This window comes from Ascaphus truei, chromosome 11, assembly GCF_040206685.1.
Source record: "Ascaphus truei isolate aAscTru1 chromosome 11, aAscTru1.hap1, whole genome shotgun sequence".
NCBI classification, from domain to species: Eukaryota; Metazoa; Chordata; class Amphibia; order Anura; family Ascaphidae; genus Ascaphus; species Ascaphus truei.
Window position 1 is genome coordinate 61,967,913 of NC_134493.1, and position 27,126 is coordinate 61,995,038.

General features: G+C 55.7%; 1 protein-coding gene across 1 annotated transcript in view; it reads right to left on the reverse strand.

Moving 5' to 3' along the window:
* Positions 1 to 14,913: 14,913 nt before the first annotated feature.
* The window catches only part of GREP1 (glycine rich extracellular protein 1), a gene marked incomplete at its 3' end in the record, with an annotated part of 130,040 nt that continues 117,827 nt past the window's right edge, over positions 14,914 to 27,126 (reverse strand). The window contains exons 29-31 of the mRNA XM_075565144.1: positions 20,135 to 20,191; positions 19,961 to 20,041; positions 14,914 to 14,969 (exon numbers count right to left, since the gene is read on the reverse strand). Coding sequence (XP_075421259.1) covers positions 14,914 to 14,969; positions 19,961 to 20,041; positions 20,135 to 20,191 — 194 coding nt within the window. The remainder of the gene's footprint in view (positions 14,970 to 19,960; positions 20,042 to 20,134; positions 20,192 to 27,126) is intronic.

The following is a 27,126-nucleotide window of genomic DNA, read 5'->3' on the forward strand; positions in this document are numbered from 1 at the left end:
CATCCCCCCCATCTACTAACCCAACACAGCCCCCCTATCCACTGACCCAACACATCCCCCCCATCTACTAACCAAACACATCCCCCCATCTACTAACCCAACACATCCCTCCCATCTACTAACCCAACACATCCCCCCATCCCCCCATCTACTAACCCAACACATCCCCCCCATCTACTAACCAACCACACCCCCACCATCTACTAACCCAACACATCCCCCCCATCTACTAACCCAACACATCCCCCCCATCTACTAACCCAACACATCCCCCCTATCCACTGACCCAACACATCCCCCCCATCTACTAACCCAACACATCCCCCCTATCCACTGACCCAACACATCCCCCCTATCCACTGACCCAACACATCCCCCCCATCTACTAACCCAACACATCCCCCCCATCTACTAACCCAACACATCCCCCATCTACTAACCCAACACATCCCCCCCATCTAACCCAACACATCCCCCCCATCTAACCCAACACATCCCCCCCATCTACTAACCCAACACATCCCCCCCATCTACTAACCCAACACATCCCCCATCTACTAACCCAACATATCCCCCCACCTACTAACCCACCCATGTGCTCCCTCCCCTCCTCACCGTGGTACCCGTTGCCATAGAATCCATTCAGCCCAAACGCTGGTTCCTCCGGACCTGTGAGAATAGAGCAGGGAGACATAAATACTCACATACTTTATACTGTGTTTTGGGGGTCCTAGAGTGTCAGCTCTTGAACCCGTGTATTGTGCATGCATTACTATACCATGTAATAAAAAAATGCGATAATTGCAATTTTTCATATTCTACCCTTTCCAGGAGCGCTAGCAAGTGGGGACGGCCCGGCGGTGAGCCAGGAGCGCTAGCAAGTGGGGACGCCCAGGCGGTGAGCCAGGAGTGCTAGCAAGTGGGGACGGCCGGGGGGTGAGCCAGGAGTGCTAGCAAGTGGGGACGGCCAGGCGGTGAGCCAGGAGTGCTAGCAAGTGGGGACGGCCCGGCTGTGAGCCAGGAGCGCTAGCAAGTGGGGACGCCCAGGCGGTGAGCCAGGAGTGCTAGCAAGTGGGGACGGCCAGGCGGTGAGCCAGGAGTGCTAGCAAGTGGGGACTCCCAGGCGGTGAGCCAGGAGTGCTAGCAAGTGGGGACGGCCGGGCTGTGAGCCAGGAGCGCTAGCAAGTGGGGACGCCCAGGCGGTGAGCCAGGAGTGCTAGCAAGTGGGGACGGCCAGGCGGTGAGCCAGGAGTGCTAGCAAGTGGGGACCCCCAGGCGGTGAGCCAGGAGTGCTAGCAAGTGGGGACGCCCAGGCGGTGAGCCAGGAGTGCTAGCAAGTGGGGACCCCCAGGCTGTGAGCCAGGAGCGCTAGCAAGTGGGGACGGCCCGGCTGTGAGCCAGGAGTGCTAGCAAGTGGGGACCCCCAGGCGGTGAGCCAGGAGTGCTAGCAAGTGGGGACGCCCAGGCGGTGAGCCAGGAGTGCTAGCAAGTGGGGACGGCCCGGCGGGGAGCCAGGAGTGCTAGCAAGTGGGGACGGCCAGGCGGTGAGCCAGGAGTGCTAGCAAGAGGGGACGGCCGGGCGGTGAGCCAGGAGTGCTAGCAAGTGGGGACGCCCAGGCGGTGAGCCAGGAGTGCTAGCAAGAGGGGACGGCCGGGCGGTGAGCCAGGAGTGCTAGCAAGTGGGGACGCCCAGGCGGTGAGCCAGGAGTGCTAGCAAGTGGGGGCGGCCAGGCGGTGAGCCAGGAGCGCTAGCAAGTGGGGACGCCCAGGCTGTGAGCCAGGAGTGCTAGCAAGTGGGGACGCCCAGGCGGTGAGCCAGGAGTGCTAGCAAGAGGGGACGGCCGGGCGGTGAGCCAGGAGTGCTAGCAATTGGGGATGCCCAGGCGGTGAGCCAGGAGTGCTAGCAAGTGGGGACGCCCAGGCGGTGAGCCAGGAGTGCTAGCAAGAGGGGACGCCCAGGCTGTGAGCCAGGAGTGCTAGCAAGTGGGGACGTCCCAGGCTGTGAGTTTCATGGTAGGTTTGACGGAGAAACGTCTTTCAAATTGTGTCTATTTAGCGGGGCTCCAAAATTACGGGAGATCCCAAAACCGTAGCCAGGGTTTGGGTTACATTCCCGGATACGTTGAAGCGCAGCGCTCCGGTCAGAACCCTACCATGAAAGCGTTCTTGCGACTCACCACTAGGAGGTCCTGCTTCAGCACAGACCAGAAAAGGTAATGGGGCATGAAGGGGTTAATGTGTCCCTGCATCATACACCGGGGTCCCCAGTGTTTGCCCAGACCCCCTAAACCTAGTATAAAGATTTGGGGTTTACTCCAGCCAAGAATAAGGCTGTGGGAGTTTTAAAAGTAAAGTTAAAATGTTTAAAGATCCAGTTGGCGGTGTGTAAGGGGAACCGGCGAGTGTAAGGGGAACCGGCGAGTGTAAGGGGAACCGGCGAGTGTAAGGGGAACCGGCGAGTGCAAGGGGAACCGGCGAGTGCAAGGGGAACAGGCGAGTGTAAGGGGAACCGGCGAGTGTAAGGGGAACCGGCGAGTGTAAGGGGAACGGGCGAGTGTAAGGGGAATGGGCGAGTGTAAGGGGAACCGGCGAGTGTAAGGGGAACCGGCGAGTGTAAGGGGAACCGGCGAGTGTAAGGGGAGCCGGCGAGTGTAAGGGGAACGGGCGAGTGTAAGGGGAATGGGCGAGTGTAAGGGGAACCGGCGAGTGTAAGGGGAACCGGCGACTGTAAGGGGAACCGGCGACTGTAAGGGGAACGGGCGAGTGTAAGGGGAATGGGCGACTGTAAGGGGAACGGGCGAGTGTAAGGGGAACGGGCGAGTGTAAGGGGAACGGGCGAGTGTAAGGGGAACGGGCGAGTGTAAGGGGAACGGGCGAGTATAAGGGGAACCGGCGAGTGTAAGGGGAACCAGAGAGTGTAGGGGGAACAGGCGAGTGTAAGGGGAACCGGCGAGTGTAAGGGGAACCGGCGAGTGTAAGGGGAACCGGCGAGTATAAGGGGAACCGGCGAGTGTAAGGGGAACAGGCGAGTGTAAGGGGAACCGGCGAGTGTAAGGGGAACAGGCGAGTGTAAGGGGAACCAGAGAGTGTAGGGGGAACAGGCGAGTGTAAGGGGAACCGGCGAGTGTAAGGGGAACCGGCGAGTGTAAGGGGAACCGGCGAGTATAAGGGGAACCGGCGAGTGTAAGGGGAACCGGCGAGTGTAAGGGGAACCGGCGAGTATAAGGGGAACCGGCGAGTGTAAGGGGAACCGGTGAGTGTAAGGGGAACCGGCGAGTGTAAGGGGAACAGGCGAGTGTAAGGGGAACAGGCGAGTGTAAGGGGGACCGTTTAGTTTACACTCCATTTCATACACCACAGACCTGCAACACATTTTAGCAGCAGAATGTATGAAAGTATATTTTATTAAGCAGCAGTGTTTTAAAATATGTTAAAACTTTATACATTAAATCAGGCGGAGTCTTGGTCCTGCAAGACAGAGGAGGGGGGGGAGGGGGTGGGGCAGCCACCAGGACTTTGGTGCCAGTGAGTCTAACCCTAGGTCCATTGGACAAAGTGACACTATTTGCCAGGGTGTGAAAGCCATTTGAATAAGATGGTTATGTGAAGTACCAAGGGCCTGTGATGAAATACAGGCCATCCTGGCAAACTGTCACCTCCCTAGACAGAGAGGCCCCAGCCATGCAGGAGCTTTTCATGACAACTAAGTAAGATGGCGGTTTTGTCGCAGATGCCCACTGCCATTCTGAAGCCAGAGGCGCCAGGTTTCACAAACCTGGCAAAGTGTGTGAGTGGCTAGAGATGACGTTCCCACACTGCGGATTGGCTGTAATAATGCAGGGATGACTTTGAAAAGGTTATAAAAAATGTGAGCAGCCAGCCCAGAGAGCAGCCAGCCCAGAGAGCAGGTTTATCCCCAGAGAGCAGCCAGCCCAGAGAGCAGGGTTATCCCCAGAGAGCAGCCAGCCCAGAGAGCAGGGTTATCCCCAGAGAGCAGCCAGCCCAGAGAGCAGGGTTATCCCCAGAGAGCAGCCAGCCCAGAGAGCAGGTTTATCCCCAGAGAGCAGCCAGCCCAGAGAGCAGGGTTATCCCCAGAGAGCAGCCAGCCCAGAGAGCAGGGTTATCCCCAGAGAGCAGCCAGCCCAGAGAGCAGGGTTATCCCCAGAGAGCAGCCAGCCCAGAGAGCAGGTTTATCCCCAGAGAGCAGCCAGCCCAGAGAGCAGGGTTATCCCCAGAGAGCAGCCAGCCCAGAGAGCAGGATTATCCCCAGAGAGCAGCCAGCCCAGAGAGCAGGGTTATCCCAAGAGAGCAGCCAGCCCAGAGAGCAGGGTTATCCCCAGAGAGCAGCCAGCCCAGAGAGCAGGGTTATCCAAGAGAGCAGCCAGCCCAGAGAGCAGGGTTATCCCCAGAGAGCAGGTTTATCCCCAGAGAGCAGCCAGCCCAGAGAGCAGGTTTATCCCTAGAGAGCAGGGTTATCCCCAGAGAGCAGCCAGCCCAGAGAGCAGGATTATCCCCAGAGAGCAGCCAGCCCAGAGAGCAGGGTTATCCCAAGAGAGCAGCCAGCCCAGAGAGCAGGATTATCCCCAGAGAGCAGCCAGCCCAGAGAGCAGGATTATCCCCAGAGAGCAGCCAGCCCAGAGAGCAGGGTTATCCCCAGAGAGCAGCCAGCCCAGAGAGCAGGTTTATCCCCAGAGAGCAGCCAGCCCAGAGAGCAGGGTTATCCCCAGAGAGCAGCCAGCCCAGAGAGCAGGGTTATCCCCAGAGAGCAGCCAGCCCAGAGAGCAGGGTTATCCCCAGAGAGCAGCCAGCCCAGAGAGCAGGTTTATCCCCAGAGAGCAGCCAGCCCAGAGAGCAGGGTTATCCCCAGAGAGCAGCCAGCCCAGAGAGCAGGATTATCCCCAGAGAGCAGCCAGCCCAGAGAGCAGGATTATCCCCAGAGAGCAGCCAGCCCAGAGAGCAGGGTTATCCCAAGAGAGCAGCCAGCCCAGAGAGCAGGGTTATCCCCAGAGAGCAGCCAGCCCAGAGAGCAGGGTTATCCCAAGAGAGCAGCCAGCCCAGAGAGCAGGGTTATCCCCAGAGAGCAGGTTTATCCCCAGAGAGCAGCCAGCCCAGAGAGCAGGGTTATCCCCAGAGAGCAGGATTATCCCCAGAGAGCAGCCAGCCCAGAGAGCAGGGTTATCCCCAGAGAGCAGCCAGCCCAGAGAGCAGGGTTATCCCCAGAGAGCAGCCAGCCCAGAGAGCAGGTTTATCCCCAGAGAGCAGCCAGCCCAGAGAGCAGGTTTATCCCCAGAGAGCAGCCAGCCCAGAGAGCAGGATTATCCCCAGAGAGCAGGTTTATCCCCAGAGAGCAGCCAGCCCAGAGAGCAGCCAGCCCAGAGAGCAGGGTTATCCCCAGAAAGCAGCCAGCCCAGAGAGCAGGGTTATCCCCAGAGAGCAGCCAGCCCAGAGAGCAGGGTTATCCCCAGAGAGCAGGGTTATCCCCAGAGAGCAGCCAGCCCAGAGAGCAGCCAGCCCAGAGAGCAGGGTTATCCCAAGAGAGCAGCCAGCCCAGAGAGCAGGATTATCCCCAGAGAGCAGGATTATCCCCAGAGAGCAGGGTTATCCCCAGAGAGCAGCCAGCCCAGAGAGCAGGGTTATCCCCAGAGAGCAGCCAGCCCAGAGAGCAGGGTTATCCCAAGAGAGCAGCCAGCCCAGAGAGCAGGGTTATCCCCAGAGAGCAGCCAGCCCAGAGAGCAGGGTTATCCCCAGAGAGCAGCTTTTCCCAGTGATTCAATGGGATTGAATGTTTTTGCCAGGATTTCCAAGTTCTCAAGATCCTAAGTCCTAGGAGTTTTAAGTGACTCCAAGCCATAGAGACAGCAAGGGAACAGCAAGGAAACAGCAAGGAAACAGCTACAGGACTTTAAGCAGAGACGTTCCTAAGTCGCACTTTCAGCACCATTTGGAGTGGAAAGCGCGGAGCGGCCGGAGGCTCGAGCTGATTTGTGCTGATCTGAGCTCAGACCTTTTGGGGTACTGTAAGGCCCGGTCACCAACGGACTATTTACAGACTTTATTTCAACTAGGAAAGTCGGGTTTGTCCAGCCCAGAGCCCCAGTAAGTGTATTTTTCTTCTGTCTATTGTAATTCAATGTGTTTGCCTGTTTCTATGGAATAAATGACCATTTATTTTACTTATTAGCTTTGCTCAGTGATCCCGGTATAAATGTGTAAATAGCTGGTCCCTGTGACACCTGTAAAACTATATACTCTGATTCTATATACCATAAGTCCAGGGACTTTGTCCGGCTCCCGGCTGCTGGTACCCACCTACAAAAAAAAAGCCAGTTTGAGTGGGGAGGAGCAGTGTAAGAGCGCTGGAGGGGGGGGGGGGAGCAGTGTAAGAGCGCTGGAGGTGTGTGTGGGGGGGGGAGCAGTGTAAAGCGCTGGAGGTGGGGGGGGGGGGGAGCAGTGTAAGAGCGCTGGAGGTGTGTGTGGGGGGGAGCAGTGTAAAAGCGCTGGAGGTGGGGGGGGAGCAGTGTAAGAGTGCTGGAGGTGTGTGGGGGGGGGAGCAGTGTAAAAGCGCTGGAGGTGGGGGGGAGCAGTGTAAGAGCGCTGAGTGTGTGGGGGGAGAGGAGCAGTGTAAGTGCGCTGGAAGTGGGGGGGGGAGCAGTGTAAGAGCGCTGAGTGTGTGGGGGGAGAGGAGCAGTGTAAGAGCGCTGAGTGTGTGGGGGGAGAGGAGCAGTGTAAGAGCGCTGAGTGTGTGGGGGAGAGGAGCAGTGTAAGTGCGCTGGAAGTGGGGGGGGGAGCAGTGTAAGAGCGCTGAGTGTGTGGGGGGAGAGGAGCAGTGTAAGAGCGCTGAGTGTGTGGGGGGGAGCAGTGTAAGAGCGCTGAGTGTGTGGGGGGGAGCAGTGTAAGAGCGCTGAGTGTGTGGGGGGAGAGGAGCAGTGTAAGAGCGCTGAGTGTGGGGGGAGAGGAGCAGTGTAAGAGCGCTGAGTGTGAGGAGGGGAGCAGTGTAAGAGCGCTGAGTGTGTGGGGGGGAGCAGTGTAAGAGCGCTGAGTGTGTGGGGGGAGCAGTGTAAGAGCGCTGAGTGTGTGGGGGGAGAGGAGCATTGTAAGAGCGCTGGAGGTGGGGGGGGGGAGCAGTGTAAGAGCGCTGGAAGTGGGGGGGGGAGCAGTGTAAGAGTGCTGAGTGTGTGGGGGGAGAAGAGCAGTGTAAGAGAACGCTGAGTGTGGGGGGGGAGGAGCAGTGTAAGAGCGCTGAGTGTGTGGGGGGGAGCAGTGTAAGAGCGCTGAGTGTGTGGGGGGAGCAGTGTAAGAGCGCTGAGTGTGTGGGGGGGAGCAGTGTAAGAGCGCTGTGTGTGTGGGGGGAGAGGAGCAGTGTAAGAGCGCTGAGTGTGTGGGGGGGAGCAGTGTAAGAGCGCTGAATGTGTGGGGGGGGAGCAGTGTAAGAGCGCTGAGTGTGTGGGGGGAGAGGAGCAGTGTAAGAGCGCTGAGTGTGTGGGGGGGAGCAGTGTAAGAGCGCTGAGTGTGTGGGGGGGAGCAGTGTAAGAGCGCTGAGTGTGTGGGGGAGAGGAGCAGTGTAAGAGCGCTGAGTGTGTGGGGGGGAGCAGTGTAAGAGCGCTGAGTGTGTGGGGGGGAGCAGTGTAACAGCGCTGAGTGTGTGGGGGGAGCAGTGTAAGAGCGCTGAGTGTGTGGGTGGAGAGGAGCATTGTAAGAGCGCTGAGTGTGTGGGGGGGGGAGCAGTGTAAGAGCGCTGAGTATGTGGGGGAGAGGAGCAGTGTAAGAGCGCTGAGTGTGTGGGGGGGAGTAGTGTAAGAGCGCTGAGTGTGTGGGGGGGGAGCAGTGTAAGAGCGCTGAGTGTGTGGGGGGGAGCAGTGTAAGAGCGCTGAGTGTGTGGGGGGAGAAAAGCAGTGTAAGAGCACTGAGTGTGTGGGGGGAGCAGTGTAAGAGCGCTGAGTGTGTGGGGGGAGCAGTGTAAGAGCGCTGAGTGTGTGGGGGGAGAGGAGCAGTGTAAGAGCGCTGAGTGTGTGGGGGGGAGCAGTGTAAGAGCGCTGAGTGTGTGGGGGGGAGCAGTGTAAGAGCGCTGAGTGTGTGGGGGGGAGCAGTGTAAGAGCGCTGAGTGTGTGGGGGGGAGCAGTGTAAGAGCGCTGAGTGTGTGGGGGGAGAGGAGCAGTGTAAGAGTGCTGAGTGTGGGGGGTGAGAGGAGCAGTGTAAGAGCGCTGAGTGTGGGGGGGAGGAGCAGTGTAAGAGCGCTGAGTGTGTGGGGGGGAGCAGTGTAAGAGCGCTGAGTGTGTGGGGGGGAGCAGTGTAAGAGCGCTGAGTGTGTGGGGGAGAGGAGCAGTGTAAGAGCGCTGAGTGTGTGGGGGGGAGCAGTGTAAGAGTGCTGAGTGTGTGGGGGGAGAGGAGCAGTGAAAGAGCGCTGAGTGTGTGGGGGGAGAGGAGCAGTGTAAGAGCGCTGAGTGTGTGGGGGGGAGCAGTGTAAGAGCGCTGAGTGTGTTGGGGGGAGCAGTGTAAGAGCGCTGAGTGTGGGGGGGGAGAGGAGCAGTGTAAGAGCGCTGAGTGTGTGGGGGGGAGCAGTGTAAGAGCGCTGAGTGTGTGGGGGGGAGCAGTGTAAGAGCGCTGAGTGTGTGGGGGGAGCAGTGTAAGAGCGCTGAGTGTGTGGGGGGGAGCAGTGTATGAGCGCTGAGTGTGGGGGGAGAGGAGCAGTGTAAGAGCGCTGGGTGTGTGGGGGGGGAGCAGTGTAAGAGCGCTGAGTGTGTGGGGGGGAGCAGTGAAAGAGCGCTGAGTGTGTGGGGGGGGGAGCAGTGTAAGCAGTGTAAGAGCGCTGAGTGTGTGGGGGGGAGCAGTGTAAGAGCGCTGAGTGTGGGGGAGAGGAGCAGTGTAAGAGCGCTGAGTGTGGGGGGGGAGAGGAGCAGTGTAAGAGCGCTGAGTGTGTGGGGGGGAGCAGTGTAAGAGCGCTGAGTGTGTGGGGGGAGAGGAGCAGTGTAAGAGCGCTGGAGGTGGGGGGGGGGAGCAGTGTGAGAGCGCTGGAAGTGGGGGGGGGAGCAGTGTAAGAGTGCTGAGTGTGGGGGGGGGGAGGAGCAGTGTAAGAGCGCTGAGTGTGTGGGGGGGAGCAGTGTAAGAGCGCTGAGTGTGTGGGGGGAGAGGAGCAGTGTAAGAGAACGCTGAGTGTGGGGGGGGAGGAGCAGTGTAAGAGCGCTGAGTGTGTGGGGGGGAGCAGTGTAAGAGCGCTGAGTGTGTGGGGGGAGCAGTGTAAGAGCGCTGAGTGTGTGGGGGGGAGCAGTGTAAGAGCGCTGAGTGTGTGGGGGGGAGCAGTGTATGAGCGCTGAGTGTGGGGGGAGAGGAGCAGTGTAAGAGCGCTGGGTGTGTGGGGGGGGAGCAGTGTAAGAGCGCTGAGTGTGTGGAGGGAGCAGTGAAAGAGCGCTGAGTGTGTGGGGGGGGAGCAGTGTAAGAGCGCTGAGTGTGTGAGGGGGGCAGTGTAAGAGCGCTGAGTGTGGGGGGAGAGGAGCAGTGTAAGAGCGCTGAGTGTGGGGGGGGGAGCAGTGTAAGAGCGCTGAGTGTGGGTGTGACAGTGGGTGTGTGTCCTGGGTATGTGGGTAACATGTTAGTGGCATATTGTACATGTATGCTATAAAGGTGGAAGCCCAACATTAGTAACACAGAGACATGTTACGTGTGACATGCCTGGGACATGTGTCAGACATGCAGTAAGCTTCACATACCTTCTTCAGGTGCAGATGGGCTGACATCTTCTGTGAAGAGATTGGAGACGGTGTGAGTGTGAGAGAGACACGGGGGGGACAGTGTGAGTGTGAGAGAGACACGTGGAGACTGTGAGTGTGAGAGAGACACGGGGAGACTGTCAGTGTGAGAGAGACACTGGGAGACGTGTGAGTGTGAGAGAGACACAGGGAGATGTGTGAGTGCGAGAGAGACACGGGGAGATGGTGTGAGTGTGAGAGAGACACGGGGAGACATGTGAGTGTGAGAGAGACACAGGGAGATGGTGTGAGTGTGAGAGAGACACGGGGGGGACAGTGTGAGTGTGAGAGAGACACGGGGGGGACAGTGTGAGTGTGAGAGAAACACGGGGGGGACAGTGTGAGTGTGAGAGAGACACGGGGAGACTGAGTGTGAGCGAGACACGGGGAGACTGTGAGTGTGAGAGAGACACGGGGAGACTGTGAGTGTGAGAGAGACACTGGGAGACGTGTGAGTGTGAGAGAGACACGGGGGAGACGGTGTGAGTGTGAGAGAGACACGGGAGACGGTGTGAGTGTGAGAGAGACACGGGGAGACGGTGTGAGTGTGAGAGAGACACGGGGAGACGGTGTGAGTGTGAGAGAGACACGGGGAGACGGTGTGAGTGTGAGAGAGACACGGGGAGACGGTGTGAGTGTGAGAGAGACACGGGGAGACGGTGTGAGTGTGAGAGAGACACGGGGAGACGGTGTGAGTGTGAGAGAGACACGGGGAGACGGTGTGAGTGTGAGAGAGACACGGGGAGACGGTGTGAGTGTGAGAGAGACACGAGGAGACGGTGTGAGTGTGAGAGAGACACGGGCAGACGGTGTAAGTGAGAGAGACACAGGGAGACGGTGTGAGTGTGAGAGAGACACGGGGAGACGGTGTGAGTGTGAGAGAGACACGGGGAGACGGTGTGAGTGTGAGAGAGACACGGGGAGACGGTGTGAGTGTGAGAGAGACACGGGGAGACGGTGTGAGTGTGAGAGAGACACGGGGAGACGGTGTGAGTGTGAGAGAGACACGGGGAGACGGTGTGAGTGTGAGAGAGACACGGGGAGACGGTGTGAGTGTGAGACACGGGGAGACGGTGTGAGTGTGAGAGAGACACGGGGAGACGGTGTGAGTGTGAGAGAGACGGGGAGACGGTGTGAGTGTGAGAGAGACACGGGGAGACGGTGTGAGTGTGAGAGAGACACGGGGAGACGGTGTGAGTGTGAGAGAGACACGGGGAGACGGTGTGAGTGTGAGAGAGACACGGGGAGACGGTGTGAGTGTGAGAGAGACACGAGGAGACGGTGTGAGTGTGAGAGAGACACGAGGAGACGGTGTGAGTGTGAGAGAGACACGGGGAGACGGTGTGAGTGTGAGAGAGACACGGGGAGACGGTGTGAGTGTGAGAGAGACACGGGGAGACGGTGTGAGTGTGAGAGAGACACGGGGAGACGGTGTGAGTGTGAGAGAGACACGGGGAGACGGTGTGAGTGTGAGAGAGACACGGGGAGACGGTGTGAGTGTGAGAGAGACACGGGGAGACGGTGTGAGTGTGAGAGAGACACGGGGAGACGGTGTGAGTGTGAGAGAGACACGGGGAGACGGTGTGAGTGTGAGAGAGACACGGGGAGACGGTGTGAGTGTGAGAGAGACACGGGGAGACGGTGTGAGTGTGAGAGAGACACGAGGAGACGGTGTGAGTGTGAGAGAGACACGGGCAGACGGTGTAAGTGAGAGAGACACAGGGAGACGGTGTGAGTGTGAGAGAGACACGGGGAGACGGTGTGAGTGTGAGAGAGACACGGGGAGACGGTGTGAGTGTGAGAGAGACACGGGGAGACGGTGTGAGTGTGAGAGAGACACGGGGAGACGGTGTGAGTGTGAGAGAGACACGGGGAGACGGTGTGAGTGTGAGAGAGACACGGGGAGACGGTGTGAGTGTGAGACACGGGGAGACGGTGTGAGTGTGAGAGAGACACGGGGATACGGTGTGAGTGTGAGAGAGACACGGGGAGACGGTGTGAGTGTGAGAGAGACGGGGAGACGGTGTGAGTGTGAGAGAGACACGGGGAGACGGTGTGAGTGTGAGAGAGACACGGGGAGACGGTGTGAGTGTGAGAGAGACACGGGGAGACGGTGCGAGTGTGAGAGAGACACGAGGAGACGGTGCGAGTGTGAGAGAGACACGAGGAGACGGTGTGAGTGTGAGAGAGACACGGGGAGACGGTGTGAGTGTGAGAGAGACACGGGGAGACGGTGTGAGTGTGAGAGAGACACAGGGAGACGGTGTGAGTGTGAGAGAGACACGGGGAGACGGTGTGAGTGAGACACGGGGAGACGGTGTGAGTGTGAGAGAGACACGGGGAGATGCTGTGAGTGTGAGAGAGACACGGGGAGACGGTGTGAGTGTGAGAGAGACACGGGGAGACGGTGTGAGTGTGAGAGAGACACGGGGAGACGGTGTGAGTGAGACACGGGGAGACGGTGTGAGTGTGAGAGAGACACGGGGAGACGGTGTGAGTGTGAGAGAGACACGGGGAGACGGTGTGAGTGTGAGAGAGACACGGGGAGACGGTGTGAGTGTGAGAGAGACACAGGGAGACGGTGTGAGTGTGAGAGAGACACGGGGAGAGGTGTGAGTGTGAGAGAGACACGGGGAGACGGTGTGAGTGTGAGAGAGACATGGGGAGACGGTGTGAGTGTGAGAGAGACACGGGGAGACGGTGTGAGTGTGAGAGAGACACGGGGAGACGGTGTGAGTGTGAGAGAGACACGGGGAGACGGTGTGAGTGTGAGAGAGACACGGGGAGACGGTGTGAGTGTGAGAGAGACACGGGAGACGGTGTGAGTGTGAGAGAGACACGGGGAGACGGTGTGAGTGTGAGAGAGACACGGGGAGACGGTGTGAGTGTGATCTTTACCTTGGAGAGCGCTCTGTGAGACAGGATGTCCCCCGAATGGGATCTGAGTGGCCGCGGCTGAGAAAGAAAGGGAGACACACATTATTAGTGTGTGTGTGTCTCTGTGTCTGTGTGTGTGTGTGTCTGTGTGTCTCTGTGTGTGTTTGTATGTGTGTATTGTGTCTTGCGTCTGTGTGTCTGTGTGTGTGTGTCTCTGTGTGTGTGTGTCTCTGTGTCTGTGTGTCTCTGTGTGTGTGTCTGTGTGTGTGTCTCTGTGTGTGTTTGTATGTGTGTATTGTGTCTTGCGTCTGTGTGTCTGTGTGTGTGTGTCTCTGTGTGTGTGTGTGTCTCTGTGTGTGTGTGTATGTGTGTATTGTGTCTTGCGTCTGTGTGTCTGTGTGTGTGTGTCTCTGTGTGTGTGTGTATGTGTGTATTGTGTGTATTCTGTGTGTGTGTCTGTGTGTCTGTGTCTTGCGTCTGTGTGCCTGTGTGTCTCTGTGTGTGTTTCTCTCTGTGTGTTTTTCTCTCCCTGTGTGTGTGTCTGTTTCTCTGTCTGTGTGTGTGTGCGCCTGCCTGTCTGTGTGCACCACTGTGCCTGTGTGTGTGTGTGTGTGTGTGTGTGTATAACTTTCTCTCTGTGTGTGTGTGTGTCTGTGTGTCTGTGTGTCTGTGTGTGTATGTGTGTGTTTGTGTGTCTCTCTCTCTCTCTCTCTCTCTCTCTCTCTGTGTCTCTGCGTGTGTGTCTGTGTGTCTGTCTGTTTATGTGTGTGTCTGGGAGATCACTGGGGAGACACGGGGTGGGGGGGGAAACATATACATACATACATACGTGTGTGTGTGCCTGTATATAAATGTAACATGCTGAGAGAAGGGGGGAGGGGACGTGGACGACTTGGAGGGGGGGGTTGAGATCTTGGGAAAGGGGTGGGAGGTCTCGGGGGGGAAGTCTCGGGGGAGGGCTCTGGGAAGGGGGGCAGGGCTCTGGGAAGGGGGGCAGGGCTCTGGGACGGGGGTAGGTCTCGGGGGGCAGGGCTCTGGGAAGGGGGGCAGGGCTCTGGGAAGGGGGGGCAGGGCTCTGGGAAGGGGGGGCAGGGCTCTGGGAAGGGGGGGGCAGAGCCCTGGGAAGGGGGGCAGGGCTCTGGGAAGGGGGGCAGGGCTCTGGGAAGGGGGGGCAGGGCTCTGGGAAGGGGGGGCATGGTTCTGGGAAGGGGGTAGGTCTCGGGGGGCAGGGCTCTGGGAAGGGGGGGCAGGGCTCTGGGAAAGGGGGCAGGGCTCTGGGAAGGGGGGCAGGGCTCTGGGAAGGGGGGCAGGGCTCTGGGAAGGGGGGGCAGGGCTCTGGGAAAGGGGGCAGGGCTCTGGGAAGGGGGGCAGGGCTCTGGGAAGGGGGGCAGGGCTCTGGGAAAGGGGGCAGGGCTCTGGGAAGGGGGGCAGGGCTCTGGGAAGGGGGGCAGGGCTCTGGGAAGGGGGGCAGGGTTCTGAGAAGGGGGGGGGCTCTGGAAAAGGGGGCATGGGCTCTGGGAAGGGGGGTGGGGCTCTGGGAAAGGGGGGCAGGGCTCTGGGAAAGGGGGGCAGGGCTCTGGGAAGGGGGGTGCAGGGCTCTGGAAGGGGGGGCAGGGCTCTGGGAAGGGGGACAGGGCTCTGGGAAGGGAGCGGGGCTCTGGGAAAGGGGGCAGGGCTCTGGGAAGGGGGAGGGGCTCTGGGAAAGGGGGCGGGGCTCTGGGAAGGGGGGGCGGGGCTCTGGGAAGGGGGGCGGGACTGTGGGAAGGGGGGCGGGGCTCTGGAAAGGGGGGCGGGGCTCTGGGAAAGGAGGGCGGGGCTCTGGGAAGGGGGGCAGGGCTCTGGGAATGGGGGGTGGCGGGCTCTGGGAAGGGGGGGCAGGGCTCTGGGAAGGTGGGCAGGGCTCTGGAAGGGGGGCAGGGCTCTGGGAAGGGGGGGAGGCTCTGGAAGGGGGGGAGGCTCTGGGAAGGGGGGGAGGGCTCTGGGAAGGGGGGAGGGCTCTGGGAAGGGGGGGAGGGCTCTGGAAGGGGGGGAGGGCTCTGGGAAGGGGTGGCAGGGCTCTGGGAAGGGGGGAGGGCTCTGGAAGGGGGGCAGGGCTCTGGGAAGGGGGGGCAGGGCTCTGGGAAGGGGGGGCAGGGCTCTGGGAAGGGGGGGGCAGGGCTCTGGAAGGGGGGGCAGGGCTCTGGGAAGGGGGGGCAGGGCTCTGGGAAGGGGGGCAGGGCTCTGGGAAGGGGGGGCAGGGCTCTGGGAAGGGGGGCAGGGCTCTGGGAAGGGGGGGAGGGCTTCTCACCGTATTAGCCGCTGCTGGGTCGGGATACGCAGCCTGAGGACTGAAAGGAGTCTGAGCGCCCCCTGCAGGTTAAGGTGGTACAATCCTTATTATTCAGATACCTCCCACCGAGGACACAGAGACACACACACACACACACACACACACACACACACACACACACACACACACACACACACACACACACACACACACACACACACACAGACTCAGACACACACACACACACACACACACAGACTCAGACTCAGACTCAGACTCAGACTCAGACTCAGACACATACACTCAGACACATACACAGACACACACACACACTCAGAGACACACTCAGAGACACACACACACACACACACACATATATGCAAGTGACAATGCTAGGTAAAAACCATATTTGAATGCTGTTTTCTGTCTACCCCTAATCAAATTAAGTGTTGACACCTGGGCAGGGAACACCCTGTGTAGAAAACCATCTGTTTGAATGTGCCTCAGATGTGCTAATTAAGCAGACAGAACCACACTGTCAGGTGACTTTTTAGGCCTATATTACCCCAGAGAGTACAGCCCTATGCTGCCTGCAGCACATGTTCAAAGTGGCCCATTATAAGTGGCAGGACTACTGGACAACTCAAGTTTAAAAGGAAGTTGTGAGGAAGAAGTGGACCCCCCCAACTGGCCCTTATTCCTGCATTTGAACTGCGCTGGAAAGGAGGAAATCATCAATACCAGACTGCATCATTACTGCTGTGATGCTGCCTTTACCATTTATATTTGCTGTGACTTCACTTCTCCTCAAATGATGCACTTCTTTTTACCAGCCTCAGTATGTCTCTAACTCTATTCATATATCTCCATCTCTCCTTCCTTCACCACTTCTCTGTTCACATGAACTCCTTTCTTACCTGCGTCCTCTGACACCACACAGTTATATCCCCTGCACTAAAACACACCCCTACAAATCATCCTCACACATCCTCTTTCTATCCATGCTTCTCCTCCTTGCTTCTGGGGATATCTCTCCCAATCCTGGTCCCTGCCTTATTCCTACATGCGCTCGTGCTCGCCTGCCAATTGCAACCTCTACTCCTTCTGGTGTCAACCCCTCCAACCTCATACCCATCCCCTGCCACCCTCCCTCCTCTCTCCCCGTCCCCTGCCACCCTCCCTCCTCTCTCCCACCCCCTGCCACCCTCCCTCCTCTCTCCCTTTCTCCTGTGCCCTTTGGAATGCTCGCTCCCTCTCTAACAAGTTCCTCTCTGTACATGACTTTTTTCTCTCTCACTCTATGCTTCTCTTTGCTATAACTGAGACCTGGCTCACTCAGTCTGACTCTGCTCTGGAAGCTGCCCTCTCCTATGGTGGCCTTACCTTCTCCCACACTCCGCGCCCTGATGGCAGGGGTGGAGGCGTGGGGCTCCTGCTCTCCTCTCTCTGTCGTTACCGAACCCTTCCTATTCGTCCACCTCTTGCTTTTCCCTCCTTTGAGGCTCACACTGTCCAGATTTTCTCTCCTCTTCCTGTCCATGTGGCGGTCATCTATCGCCCACCCACCTCTACTCATCCCCCTTCTGCCTTTCTCTCTCACTTTGAATCCTGGCTCTCTTTCTTCCTCTCCTCAGACTCCCCTGTTCTTCTCCTTGAGGACTTCACTTGCCACATTGATGACCCCTCTCTCCCTTGGGCCTCCCGCTTTCTTTCTCTAACCTCTTCTTTTGGCCTTCAACAGTGGACAGCAGCCAGCACTGACAAGGATGGCCACTACTTAGACCTGGTTTTCACTAAAAAAATTCTCTTTCTCTGATTTCTCCCTTTCCTCTCTCTGACCATCACCTCATCTCATTTCCTCTCTCTCGTTTCTCCCCTTCTCCATCTCCATCTCCATCTCCCCCTCGCTTCTGCAGAAACCTGCGCTCTATTCACTTACCTGACTTTGAGTCCACTTTACGCTCCTCCCTCTCCTCTCTCAGCTCTGCTTCAGACCCTGACAACCTGGTCAGGAACTACAACTCTGCCTTATCCTCCTCTCTTGAGCTACATGCCCCGCTTTCTCTCTGCCGCCCTCGCCCGTCTAACCCTAGACCCTGGCTAAATTCCCACACGCGGATGCTGCGTTCCTCCACGCGTTCCTCTGAACGCCTCTGGAGGAAGTCTCACACTCTCGCAGACTTCCTTCACTACAAATTTATGCTATCCTGTTTCACCTCTGCCCTCTCGCAAGCTAAACAAGCCTATTTTTCTTCACTAATCAACATGCACAAGTCTAACCCACGCCGACTGTTCTCTGTCTTTGATACTCTACTCAAACCACCCTCAGCTGCCTCTCCTTCCTCCATCTCTGCTCAGGACTTTGCTGACTATTTTAAGGAAAAGGTGGTATCCATACGGCAGAACATCCCCTCTGTTTCTTCCTCCCATCCTACACCTCTTCCTAACTCTCCTCCTGCCTTCCTTGACTCTTTTTCCGCTGTCTCAGAGGAGGCTGGGTCGCTGTTGATCGCCTCTTCTCCCTCTATCACTTGCCCTCTTGACCCCATTCCCTCCCATCTCCTAAAACCTCTTGCTCCTACTATAATCCCTACACTCACACACATTTTTAACTCCTCCCTCTGCTCTGGAACCTTTCCCTCCTCCTTCAAACATGCAACAGTCATACCATTACTCAAAAACAGCAAGCTTGACCCTACCTGTCTTTCTAACTATCGACCTGTCTCCCTCCTGCCTTTTGCCTCCTGCCTTTTGCCTCTAAACTCCTTGAACGTCTTGTATTCTCTCGCTTGCTCCATTTTCTCAACACCCATTCTCTCCTAGACGCTCTACAATCTGGCTTCTGCACTGCTCACTCCACTGAAACAGCCCTCACTAAAATAACTGACGACCTCCATGCTGCCAAAGACAGGGGTCATTACACTCTGCTCATATTACTCGACCTCTCTGCTGCATTTTACACCGTGGACCACCCTCTTCTTCACATTCTCCATACTCTTGGTATTCGGAACAAAGCTCTATCCTGGATCTCATCCTACCTCTCCCATCGTACTTTCAGTGTCTCTTCTGCTAACACCTCCTCCTCTATTGATCTCTCTGTGGGGGTACCCCAGGGCTCTGTCCTGGGACCTCTTCTCTTTTCTCTGTACACACTCTCTCTAGGTGACCTAATAACATCTTTTGGGTTTAATTATCACCTCTATGCTGACGACACAAATTTACCTTTCAACCCTTACACTTGCTGTACAAACCAAAGTTTCTGAATGTCTCTCTGCTATATCATCCTGGATGGCCCTCCGCCGCCTTAAACTCAACATGGCTAAAACAGAGCTCCTCATACTTCCTCCCAAACCTGGCCCTACTACCTCCTTCCACATTACTGTTGGAACTACGATCATTCACCGAGTAGCCCAAGCACGCTGCCTAGGGGTCACACTCGACACCTCTCTCCCATTCTCCTCTCACATTCAAAACATTTCTAAAACCTGTCGCTTTTTCCTCCGCAATATAACAAAGATACGCCCTTTCTTCTGTTGCTCGACTGCTAAAACTCTGACTCAGGCCCTCATTCTCTCCCGTCTCGATTACTGTAACCTCCTGCTGTCCGGCCTTCCTGCCTCTCACCTGTCTCCCCTACAATCTATCCTAAACGCTGCTGCCAGAATCACTCTACTCTTTCCGAGATCTGTCTCAGCGTCTCCCCTCCTGAAATCCCTCTCCTGGCTTCCTATCAAATCCCGTATCACACACTCCATTCTCCTCATTTTTAAAGCTTTACACTTTTCTGCTCCTCCTTACATTTCAGCCCTAATTTCTCGTTATGCACCATCCCGACTCTTGCGTTCTTCTCAAGGATGTCTTCTTTCTACCCCCTTTGTATCTAAAGCCCTCTCCCGCCTTAAACCTTTCTCACTGACTGCCCCACACCTCTGGAATGCCCTTCCCCTCAGTACCCGACTAGCCCCCTCTCTATCCACCTTTAAGACCCACCTTAAGACACACTTGCTTAAAGAAGCATACGAATAGCACTGTGGATATTCTGAACACAGGATACATAAAGCTTGGCCCCCTGCAGATGCACTTACCAGAACTCCCTCCTACTGTCTCTGTACGTTCTCCCTACCTACAGTACCAATTAGACTGTAAGCTCTTCGGAGCAGGGACTCCTCTTCCTTAATGTTACTTTTATGTCTGAAGCACTTATTCCCATGCTCTGTTATTTATATTATCTGTTAATTATTTGATTACCACATGTATTACTGCTGTGAAGCGCTGTGTACATTAATGGCGCTATATAAATAAAGACATACAATGCAATACACACACACAGAGACAGGCGGACACGCACACACACACAGACAGGTACACACCTACACACCCACGGAGACAGGTGCGGACACACACACACACGTGCACACATGGAGACAGACAGGTGCACACACACACAGGTACACACACACGCAAACAGACAGGTACACACACACACAGACAGGTGTACACACACACAGACAGGTAACACACACATACACAGAGACAGACAGGTGCACACACACGGAGACAGACAGATACACACACACAGACAGGTACACACACACAGAGACAGACAGGTACACACACACACAGACAGACAGGCGAACACTCACGAAGATAGGCAGACACAAACAGAGACAGGCGGACACACACACAGAGAGACAGGCAGACACGCACACACAGAGACAGGCAGACGCGCACACACAGAGACAGGTGGACGCGCACACACAGAGACAGGTGGACGCGCACACACAGAGACAGGCGGACGCGCACACACAGAGACAGACGGACGCGCACACACAGAGACAGACGGACGCGCACACACAGAGACAGGCGGACGCGCACACACAGAGACAGGCGGACGCGCACACACAGAGACAGGCGGACGCGCACACACAGAGACAGGCAGACGCGCACACACAGAGACAGGCAGACGCGCACACACAGAGACAGGCAGACGCGCACACACAGAGACAGGCAGACGCGCACACACAGAGACAGGCGGACACACACACAGAGACAGACAGGGAGCGTTTCTCACCTGCTTTCACAGACTTGGGGTCAAACCCGAGAGAGTCAGCAGCGAGAGGCTGAGATCTGTACGGGAGCTGTCCGAGAGCGCCTGGGAGGGAGAGGGAGAGAAAGAGAGTGTTGACACAACTCCCAAGACAGAATAAGAGAGCGCAGAAAGAGAGACCGCACTGGAGACACTCACCATACTTGGAGCTGTCGCCCGTAGGTCCCTGCTGCGCACCGAGAGGAGTCTTCATGCCTACAGCGAGAGCGCAGGAAACGTTACCACAGCGAGAGTGCAGGAAACGTTACCACCGAGAGAGAGCGTCGCAAACGTTACCACCGAGAGAGTGCGCAGGAAACGTTACCACTGAGAGAGTGCGCAGGAAACGTTACCACTGAGAAAGTGCGCAGGAAACGTTACCACCGAGAGAGTGCGCAGGAAACATTACCACCGAGAGAGTGTGCAGCAAACGTTACCACCGAGAGAGAGTGCCGCAAACGTTACCACTGAGAGAGTGCGCAGCAAACGTTACCACCGAGAGAGAGCGCCGCAAACGTTACCACCGAGAGAGAGCGCCGCAAACGTTACCACCGAGAGAGTGCGCAGGAAACGTTACCACAGAGAGAGTGCGCAGGAAACGTTACCACTGAGTGCGCAGGAAACATTACCACCGAGAGAGTGCGCCGCAAACGTTACCACTGAGAGAGTGCGCAGGAAACGTTACCACCGAGAGAGTGCGCCGCAAACGTTACCACTGAGAGAGTGCGCAGGAAACGTTACCACCGAGAGAGTGCGCAGGAAACATTACCTCCGAGAGAGTGCGCAAGAAACGTTACCACCGAGAGAGTGCGCAGGAAACGTTACCACCGAGAGTGCGCAGGAAACGTTACCACCGAGAGAGTGCGCAGGAAACGTTACCACCGAGAGAGTGCGCAGGAAACGTTACCACCGAGAGAGTGCGCAGGAAACGTTACCACCGAGAGAGTGCGCAGGAAACGTTACCACCGAGAGAGTGCGCAGGAAACGTTACCACCGAGAGAGTGCGCAGGAAACGTTACCACCGAGAGAGTGCGCAGCAAACGTTACCACCGAGAGAGTGCGCAGGAAACGTTACCACCGAGAGAGTGCGCAGGAAACGTTACCACCGAGAGAGTGCGCAGGAAACGTTACCACTGAGAGAGTGCGCAGCAAACGTTACCACCGAGAGAGTGCGCAGGAAACGTTACCACCGAGAGAGAGCGCCGCAAACGTTACCACCGAGAGTGCGCAGGAAACGTTACCACCAAGAGAGTGCGCAGCAAACGTTACCACCGAGAGAGTGCACAGGAAACGTTACCACCGAGAGAGTGTGCAGGAAACGTTACCATCGAGAGAGTGCGCAGGAAACGTTACCACCGAGAGAGTGCGCAGGAAACGTTACCACCGAGAGAGAGCACAGCAAAAGTTACCAGAGAGAGAGAGCGCCGCAAACGATACCACGGAGAGAGAGCGCAGCAAACATTACCATGGAGAGAGAGCGCAGCAAACATTACCACCGAGGGAGAGAGCGCAACAAATGTTACCACTGAGAGAGAGCGCAGCAAGCGTTACCACAGAGAGAGAGCGCAGCAAACATTACCACCGAGGGAGAGAGTGCAGCAAATGTTACCACCGAGAGAGAGAGAGAGCGCGCTCTCTCTCTCTCTCTCTAACACACTCATTAATATAATAATAATATATTGGTATTGTGACAGGGTGAAGTCAACCCCTATCAGTTATGCCTGGGAAACATATGTCTGAGTGCTTCATCCAGCACTCATAAGGGTTAACTCAGGTGGAAGCTAGCTAATCATGATGTAAGCTGACACCTGAGAGCCAGCAAGGTAGATAAGGATCTTGTTACCAGCAGTAGCTGGCTGTCTGAGAGGAGAGCACATGGATGTATGTGCTGCTAGCCAGAAGGATACAGCACACTACTTACTGCAGCCAAAGTAAGATTTATTTCATTTGTTTGCATGACTGCTTAAAAAGACTCTTACGGTTTGGGTATGGTTTAGCCAGCCAGCCTGCTAGCTAGGACTGCTGTGTTAGTCAGTTTTCTCCCAACGTGGAGCAGGATTTATTTGCTTAAAGGGACAGTGTACCCGCATGTTATGTTGCTATGGAGAAATAAAGCCACTGAACGTTTTCATTTATCCTGAAACTACACATGTGCACTGTTCCCTGACCTCGGCTACAGGCCATCCTGCCACAGGTGGTGTCAGAAGTGGGATTTGGACGGGCCCTGTATCTGAAGGGCCACACACACACACAGACGGGAAAAAAAATGGAGACAATTTTTTCTCAGTTCCTTGAGCAACAGCTCCAGCTAGCAGAGAAGCAAGCTGAGCGACAAGCCCAGCAAGATGAGCAACAGGCCCAGCGAGAGGAAAAGCTACTCCAATTGCTGGCCGAAGGCTCAGCCCCAGGCAGACCAGGGATTCCAAATAATCCACCGGTGATGCTGCATAAAATGAAGCCAAACGAAGACCCAGAGGCGTTTCTCCTCACTTTTGAAAGGGTAGCCACGGCCCACGGCTGGTCAGTTGATTGCTGGGTAACGACTCTGGCTCCACTCCTTATAGGGGAAGCTCAGGCAGCCTACCTGGCTCTTCCAGCAGACGAGGCCATGGACTATCAGCAACTAAAGGCTGCTATTCTGGATCGCCTAGGCCTCACTCCAGAGACCTACCGACAGCGGTTCCGGACAGTCAAATATACAAACAGAGACAGACCCCGGGTCGGAGCCCACCGCGTAGTAGACTTATGTACCAGGTGGATACAACCGGAAAAACATGACAAGGCAGAGATCCTTGAACAGTTTGTGCTCGAACAGTTCATACAGATACTGCCCCCCTCCTCCCGCTCCTGGGTAAAAAGACACGCTGCATTTTCCCTGGATTCAGCGGTCCGCTTGGTGGAAAACTTCCTGGGCGACGACACCCAACAGGATAGCTGGGAATGGCCAGTGCAAACACCAGTTGCTTCCGGTTATACTAGAGGAAGGAGAGCAGACAATCGAGGGGTCTACAACCCGCCAGCTCGGGAGATCCAGTCAACCCGATTGGAAGACCCTTTCCCATCTCGGAGGGTTCCTGGTACAAACTCCCGCAGAGACGCCCGTCCTGGGTCCGAGGCCACTGGATCACTCAAGGGAGGCCACCCCCCACAGTATTCCCCGAGAACCTGGACTCCTGTCACCCACCCGGTGGAGAGGATAACCCCACAAACCAGAAGGCAGGATCCCATCCAACAGCGGAGAGGTCCAAACGCCGAGCCCCGTCGAGAGCTTCCGCTGACGACCGAGGTTGCGGATTTAGGAGATGATGAGATGGACTGTTCATATGGCAGAACCACTGCCACAGCTTGTCTCCGAGGGGACCACAATCCGTGGTTAGTCCCAGCATCTCTGGAGGGGACAAAAGTAAACGCCATGCTGGACTCGGGCTCTGGAAAAACCCTGATCCTAGAGGGCCTAATTCCAAGCAATAGACTATCTTATGACTCCTTGGAATATCGAGTGTATCCATGGGGATACAAAGAGATACCCGACGGCGAACGTTACACTGCGTATCCAGGATCAAGAGGCTAGCCTACTAGTGGGAGTTGCTCCCTGGCTACCTGCTCCTGTTCTACTTGGCCGAGACTGGCCCTACCTCGAAACATTGTTGGCCTCTACTCCTACGGAGCCTACTTCTCTGGTACCGGAGAAGCCCGGAGACTTGTTCCCTTTTTCCCCAGAGATTTTTCCCCGTAGACACCATGTCCCAAAGACACGTAAACAGAGACGTGCGGAAAAAGAGGACTGGTTAAGAAAGGCTGGGACTCTTGGTAACATTAGTCAGCCCAAAGGACTGCAGGTCATGGCCGGGGATGACCAGGGTGGGGAACAGATAGATACGGGAATTTTGCCAGACCAGGATCTTCCTGACTTCTGTCAGAGGCAGAGGGAGGACCCAACTCTGGCTAGACAATATGAGAAGGTGGTACAGGTCAACAACAAGATAATGGATGAACAGGGTGTAAAAGTGTTTCCACATTTTGAACTGGTGAATGACATTCTATATCGTGTGAATAAGGTTACACAAACAGGGGAGGTCATTCGACCGATGCTAGTCCTAAAGGGTTGATTAAAACGGTGTTCACCCTAGCCCATATTCTCCCATGGGGTGGTCATTTGGGCAGAGATAAAACCACGGATCGCATCTCGTCCCGGTTTTACTGGCCAGGCATACATGATGACATCATGAAACTATGTGAGACATGTCCTGAATGCCAGTTAACTAGCCAAAAAGGACAGAAGCCGACTCCCTTGGTTCCTCTGCCCTTGGTAGCCATCCCATTCGAGAGAATTGGGGTAGATCTGGTCGGACCTTTAGAAGCCTCTGCGAAGGGACATAAATTTATACTCGTTGTGGTAGATTATGCCACCAGATATCCTGAGGCCTTCCCTCTGAGATCAGCCACTGCTAAACAGGTTGCTCACAGGCTGTTAGAACTGTTCTCTAGGGTAGGACTTCCCCAAGTAATGTTAACTGACCAGGGAACAAATTTCATGGCAAAGTTAATGCAGGATGTCCTAAAGTTATTGGAGGTAAAATCCGTCCGGACCTCGGTCTACCATCCTCAGACTGATGGATTGGTAGAGAGGTTTAACCGTACTTTAAAAACCATGCTTAGGAAGTTTGTGGACACTGAAAAGCGAGCTTGGGATGAACTTCTCCCTTTCCTGTTGTTTGCGGTACGAGAAGTTCCCCAATCATCCACAGGCTTCTTCCCGTTTGAGCTCCTATATGGACGCCAACCTCGGGGTATTCTCGACCTACTGAAGGAATCCTGGGAGGAGGAGCCCTCCCCCTCCAAGAATACCCTTCAGTATGTCATAGACCTTAGAAATCGCCTAGACATGATAGGTCGGTTTGCTAAGGAAAACCTCAAATCTGCTCAAGAACGTCAAGAAAGGCAGTATAACCAAAATGCTCGCTTGAGGGTTTTCCAACCTGGGGACCAAGTGATGCTACTACTACCGACATCAGAGAGTAAACTCCTTGCAAGTGGCAGGGTCCTTTCCAAGTTCTCCGCCGCACCGGGGAGGTGAACTATGAGATCTCTCATCCAGGGTCCAGGAAAGGTAAACAAATCTACCACGTGAACCTCCTGAAACCCTGGAAAACGATGAGATCACTGTTCATCCACCCTCGGGAAGGAGAGACGAATTTGGGTCCGCAGCTTCCAAAGGGTAGTACGTACAATGACCATCAGGTTCCCATGGGAGGGCAGTTAACAACGGAACAAAGGTCAGACCTACTAGAATTATGTGACCAGTTCCCAGATGTTTTTTCGGAGCTGCCAGGGCAGACTAATTTAGTGTCCCATAGGATTGAGACAGAACCTGGCGTAAAAGTATGGTCCCGTCCCTATAGATTGCCAGAGGGCCGAAAAGACCTGGTAGAGAGGGAGATAATAGACATGTTGGAATTGGGCGTGATCGAGGAGTCCCACAGCGAATGGTGTAGCCCTATCGTGTTGGTCCCTAAACCAGATGGGAAGGTGAGGTTTTGCGTGGATCTGTGAAAGGTAAATGCTGTATCCAGATTTGATGCATATCCAATGCCTAGGGTGGATGAATTGCTTGACTCGCTTGGGAAAGCAGAGTATATCTCTACCCTAGATCTCACGAAAGGATATTGGCAGATACCTCTAGCGGAAGAATCCAACTGCAAAACTGCCTTCGCCACCCCTCTCGGGTTATACCAATTCGTCACTATGCCATTTGGGTTACATGGGGCTCCAGCCACGTTCCAAAGGTTAATGGACAAGGTACTACGACCCCATAGGGCATATGCCGCAGCCTACTTGGATGACATTGTCATCTATAGCAGACACTGGCAGTCTGATATAAAAAGGTTAAGGGCAGTCCTAACGTCCTTAAGAGAAGCAGGGCTCACTGCAAATCCAAAAAAATGTGCCCTGGGTAAATCCACTACAAAGTACTTGGGCTATGCCGTTGGGGGAGGGATAGTAAGGCCACTAGCTAGCAAGGTGGCCGCCATAAAGGAAGTCCCCACCCCACAGACAAAGACACAGGTCCGCTCCCTTTTGGGGTTAGCAGGGTATTACCGGCGGTTTATCCCCAATTTTTCAGAAATATCTGCACCCCTAACAGATCTGACAAAAAAAGAGTGCCCCGACCCAAGTTAAATGGTCTTGGGAGTGCCAAGACGCCTTTGACATGCTAAAAAAGTGCCTGTCAGAGGGCCCCGCTCTTCGGAGCCCAGATTTTAAAGAGCCCTTCATCATCCAGACGGATGCCTCAGAGGTAGGACTGGGAGCAGTACTGTCTCAGCAATTTGATGGTGTTGAACAACCCATACTGTTCATCAGCCGGAAGCTGTTCCCAAGGGAAGTCAGGTATTCCGTCATTGAGAAGGAGTGGCTCGCTGTAAAATGGGCAATTGAGGCCTTGAGACATTATGTCGCCGGAGTACACTTCACCCTGGTCACTGACCATGCGCCCTTGAAGTGGTTAAACACCATGAAGGACACAAATCCAAGGTTGACCAGGTGGTATATGGCCCTCCAACCCTTCTCTTTTGATATTCAGCATAGACCTGGAAAAGACCATGGAAATGCTGATTTTTTGTCAAGAGAAGGAGTGGACTGTCGGGCTTCAGCCGTGTGGCACCCTAGCCACACACAAACAGGGGAGGTATGTGACAGGGTGAAGTCAACCCCTATCAGTTATGCCTGGGAAACATATGTCTGAGTGCTTCATCCAGCACTCATAAGGGTTAACTCAGGTGGAAGCTAGCTAATCAGGATGTAAGCTGACACCTGAGAGCCAGCAAGGTAGATAAGGATCTTGTTACCAGCAGTAGCTGGCTGTCTTAGAGGAGAGCACATGGATAGATGTGCTGCTAGCCAGAAGGATACAGCACACTACTTACAGCAGCCAAAGTAAGATTTCTTTCATTTGTTTGCATGACTGCTTAAAAAGACTCTTACGGTTTGGGTATGGTTTAGCCAGCCAGCCTGCTAGCTAGGACTGCTGTGTTAGTCAGTTTTCTCCCAACGTGGAGCAGGATTTATTTTCTTAAAGGGACAGTGTACCCGCATGTTATGTTGCTGTGGAGAAATAAAGCCACTGAACGTTTTCATTTATCCTGAAACTA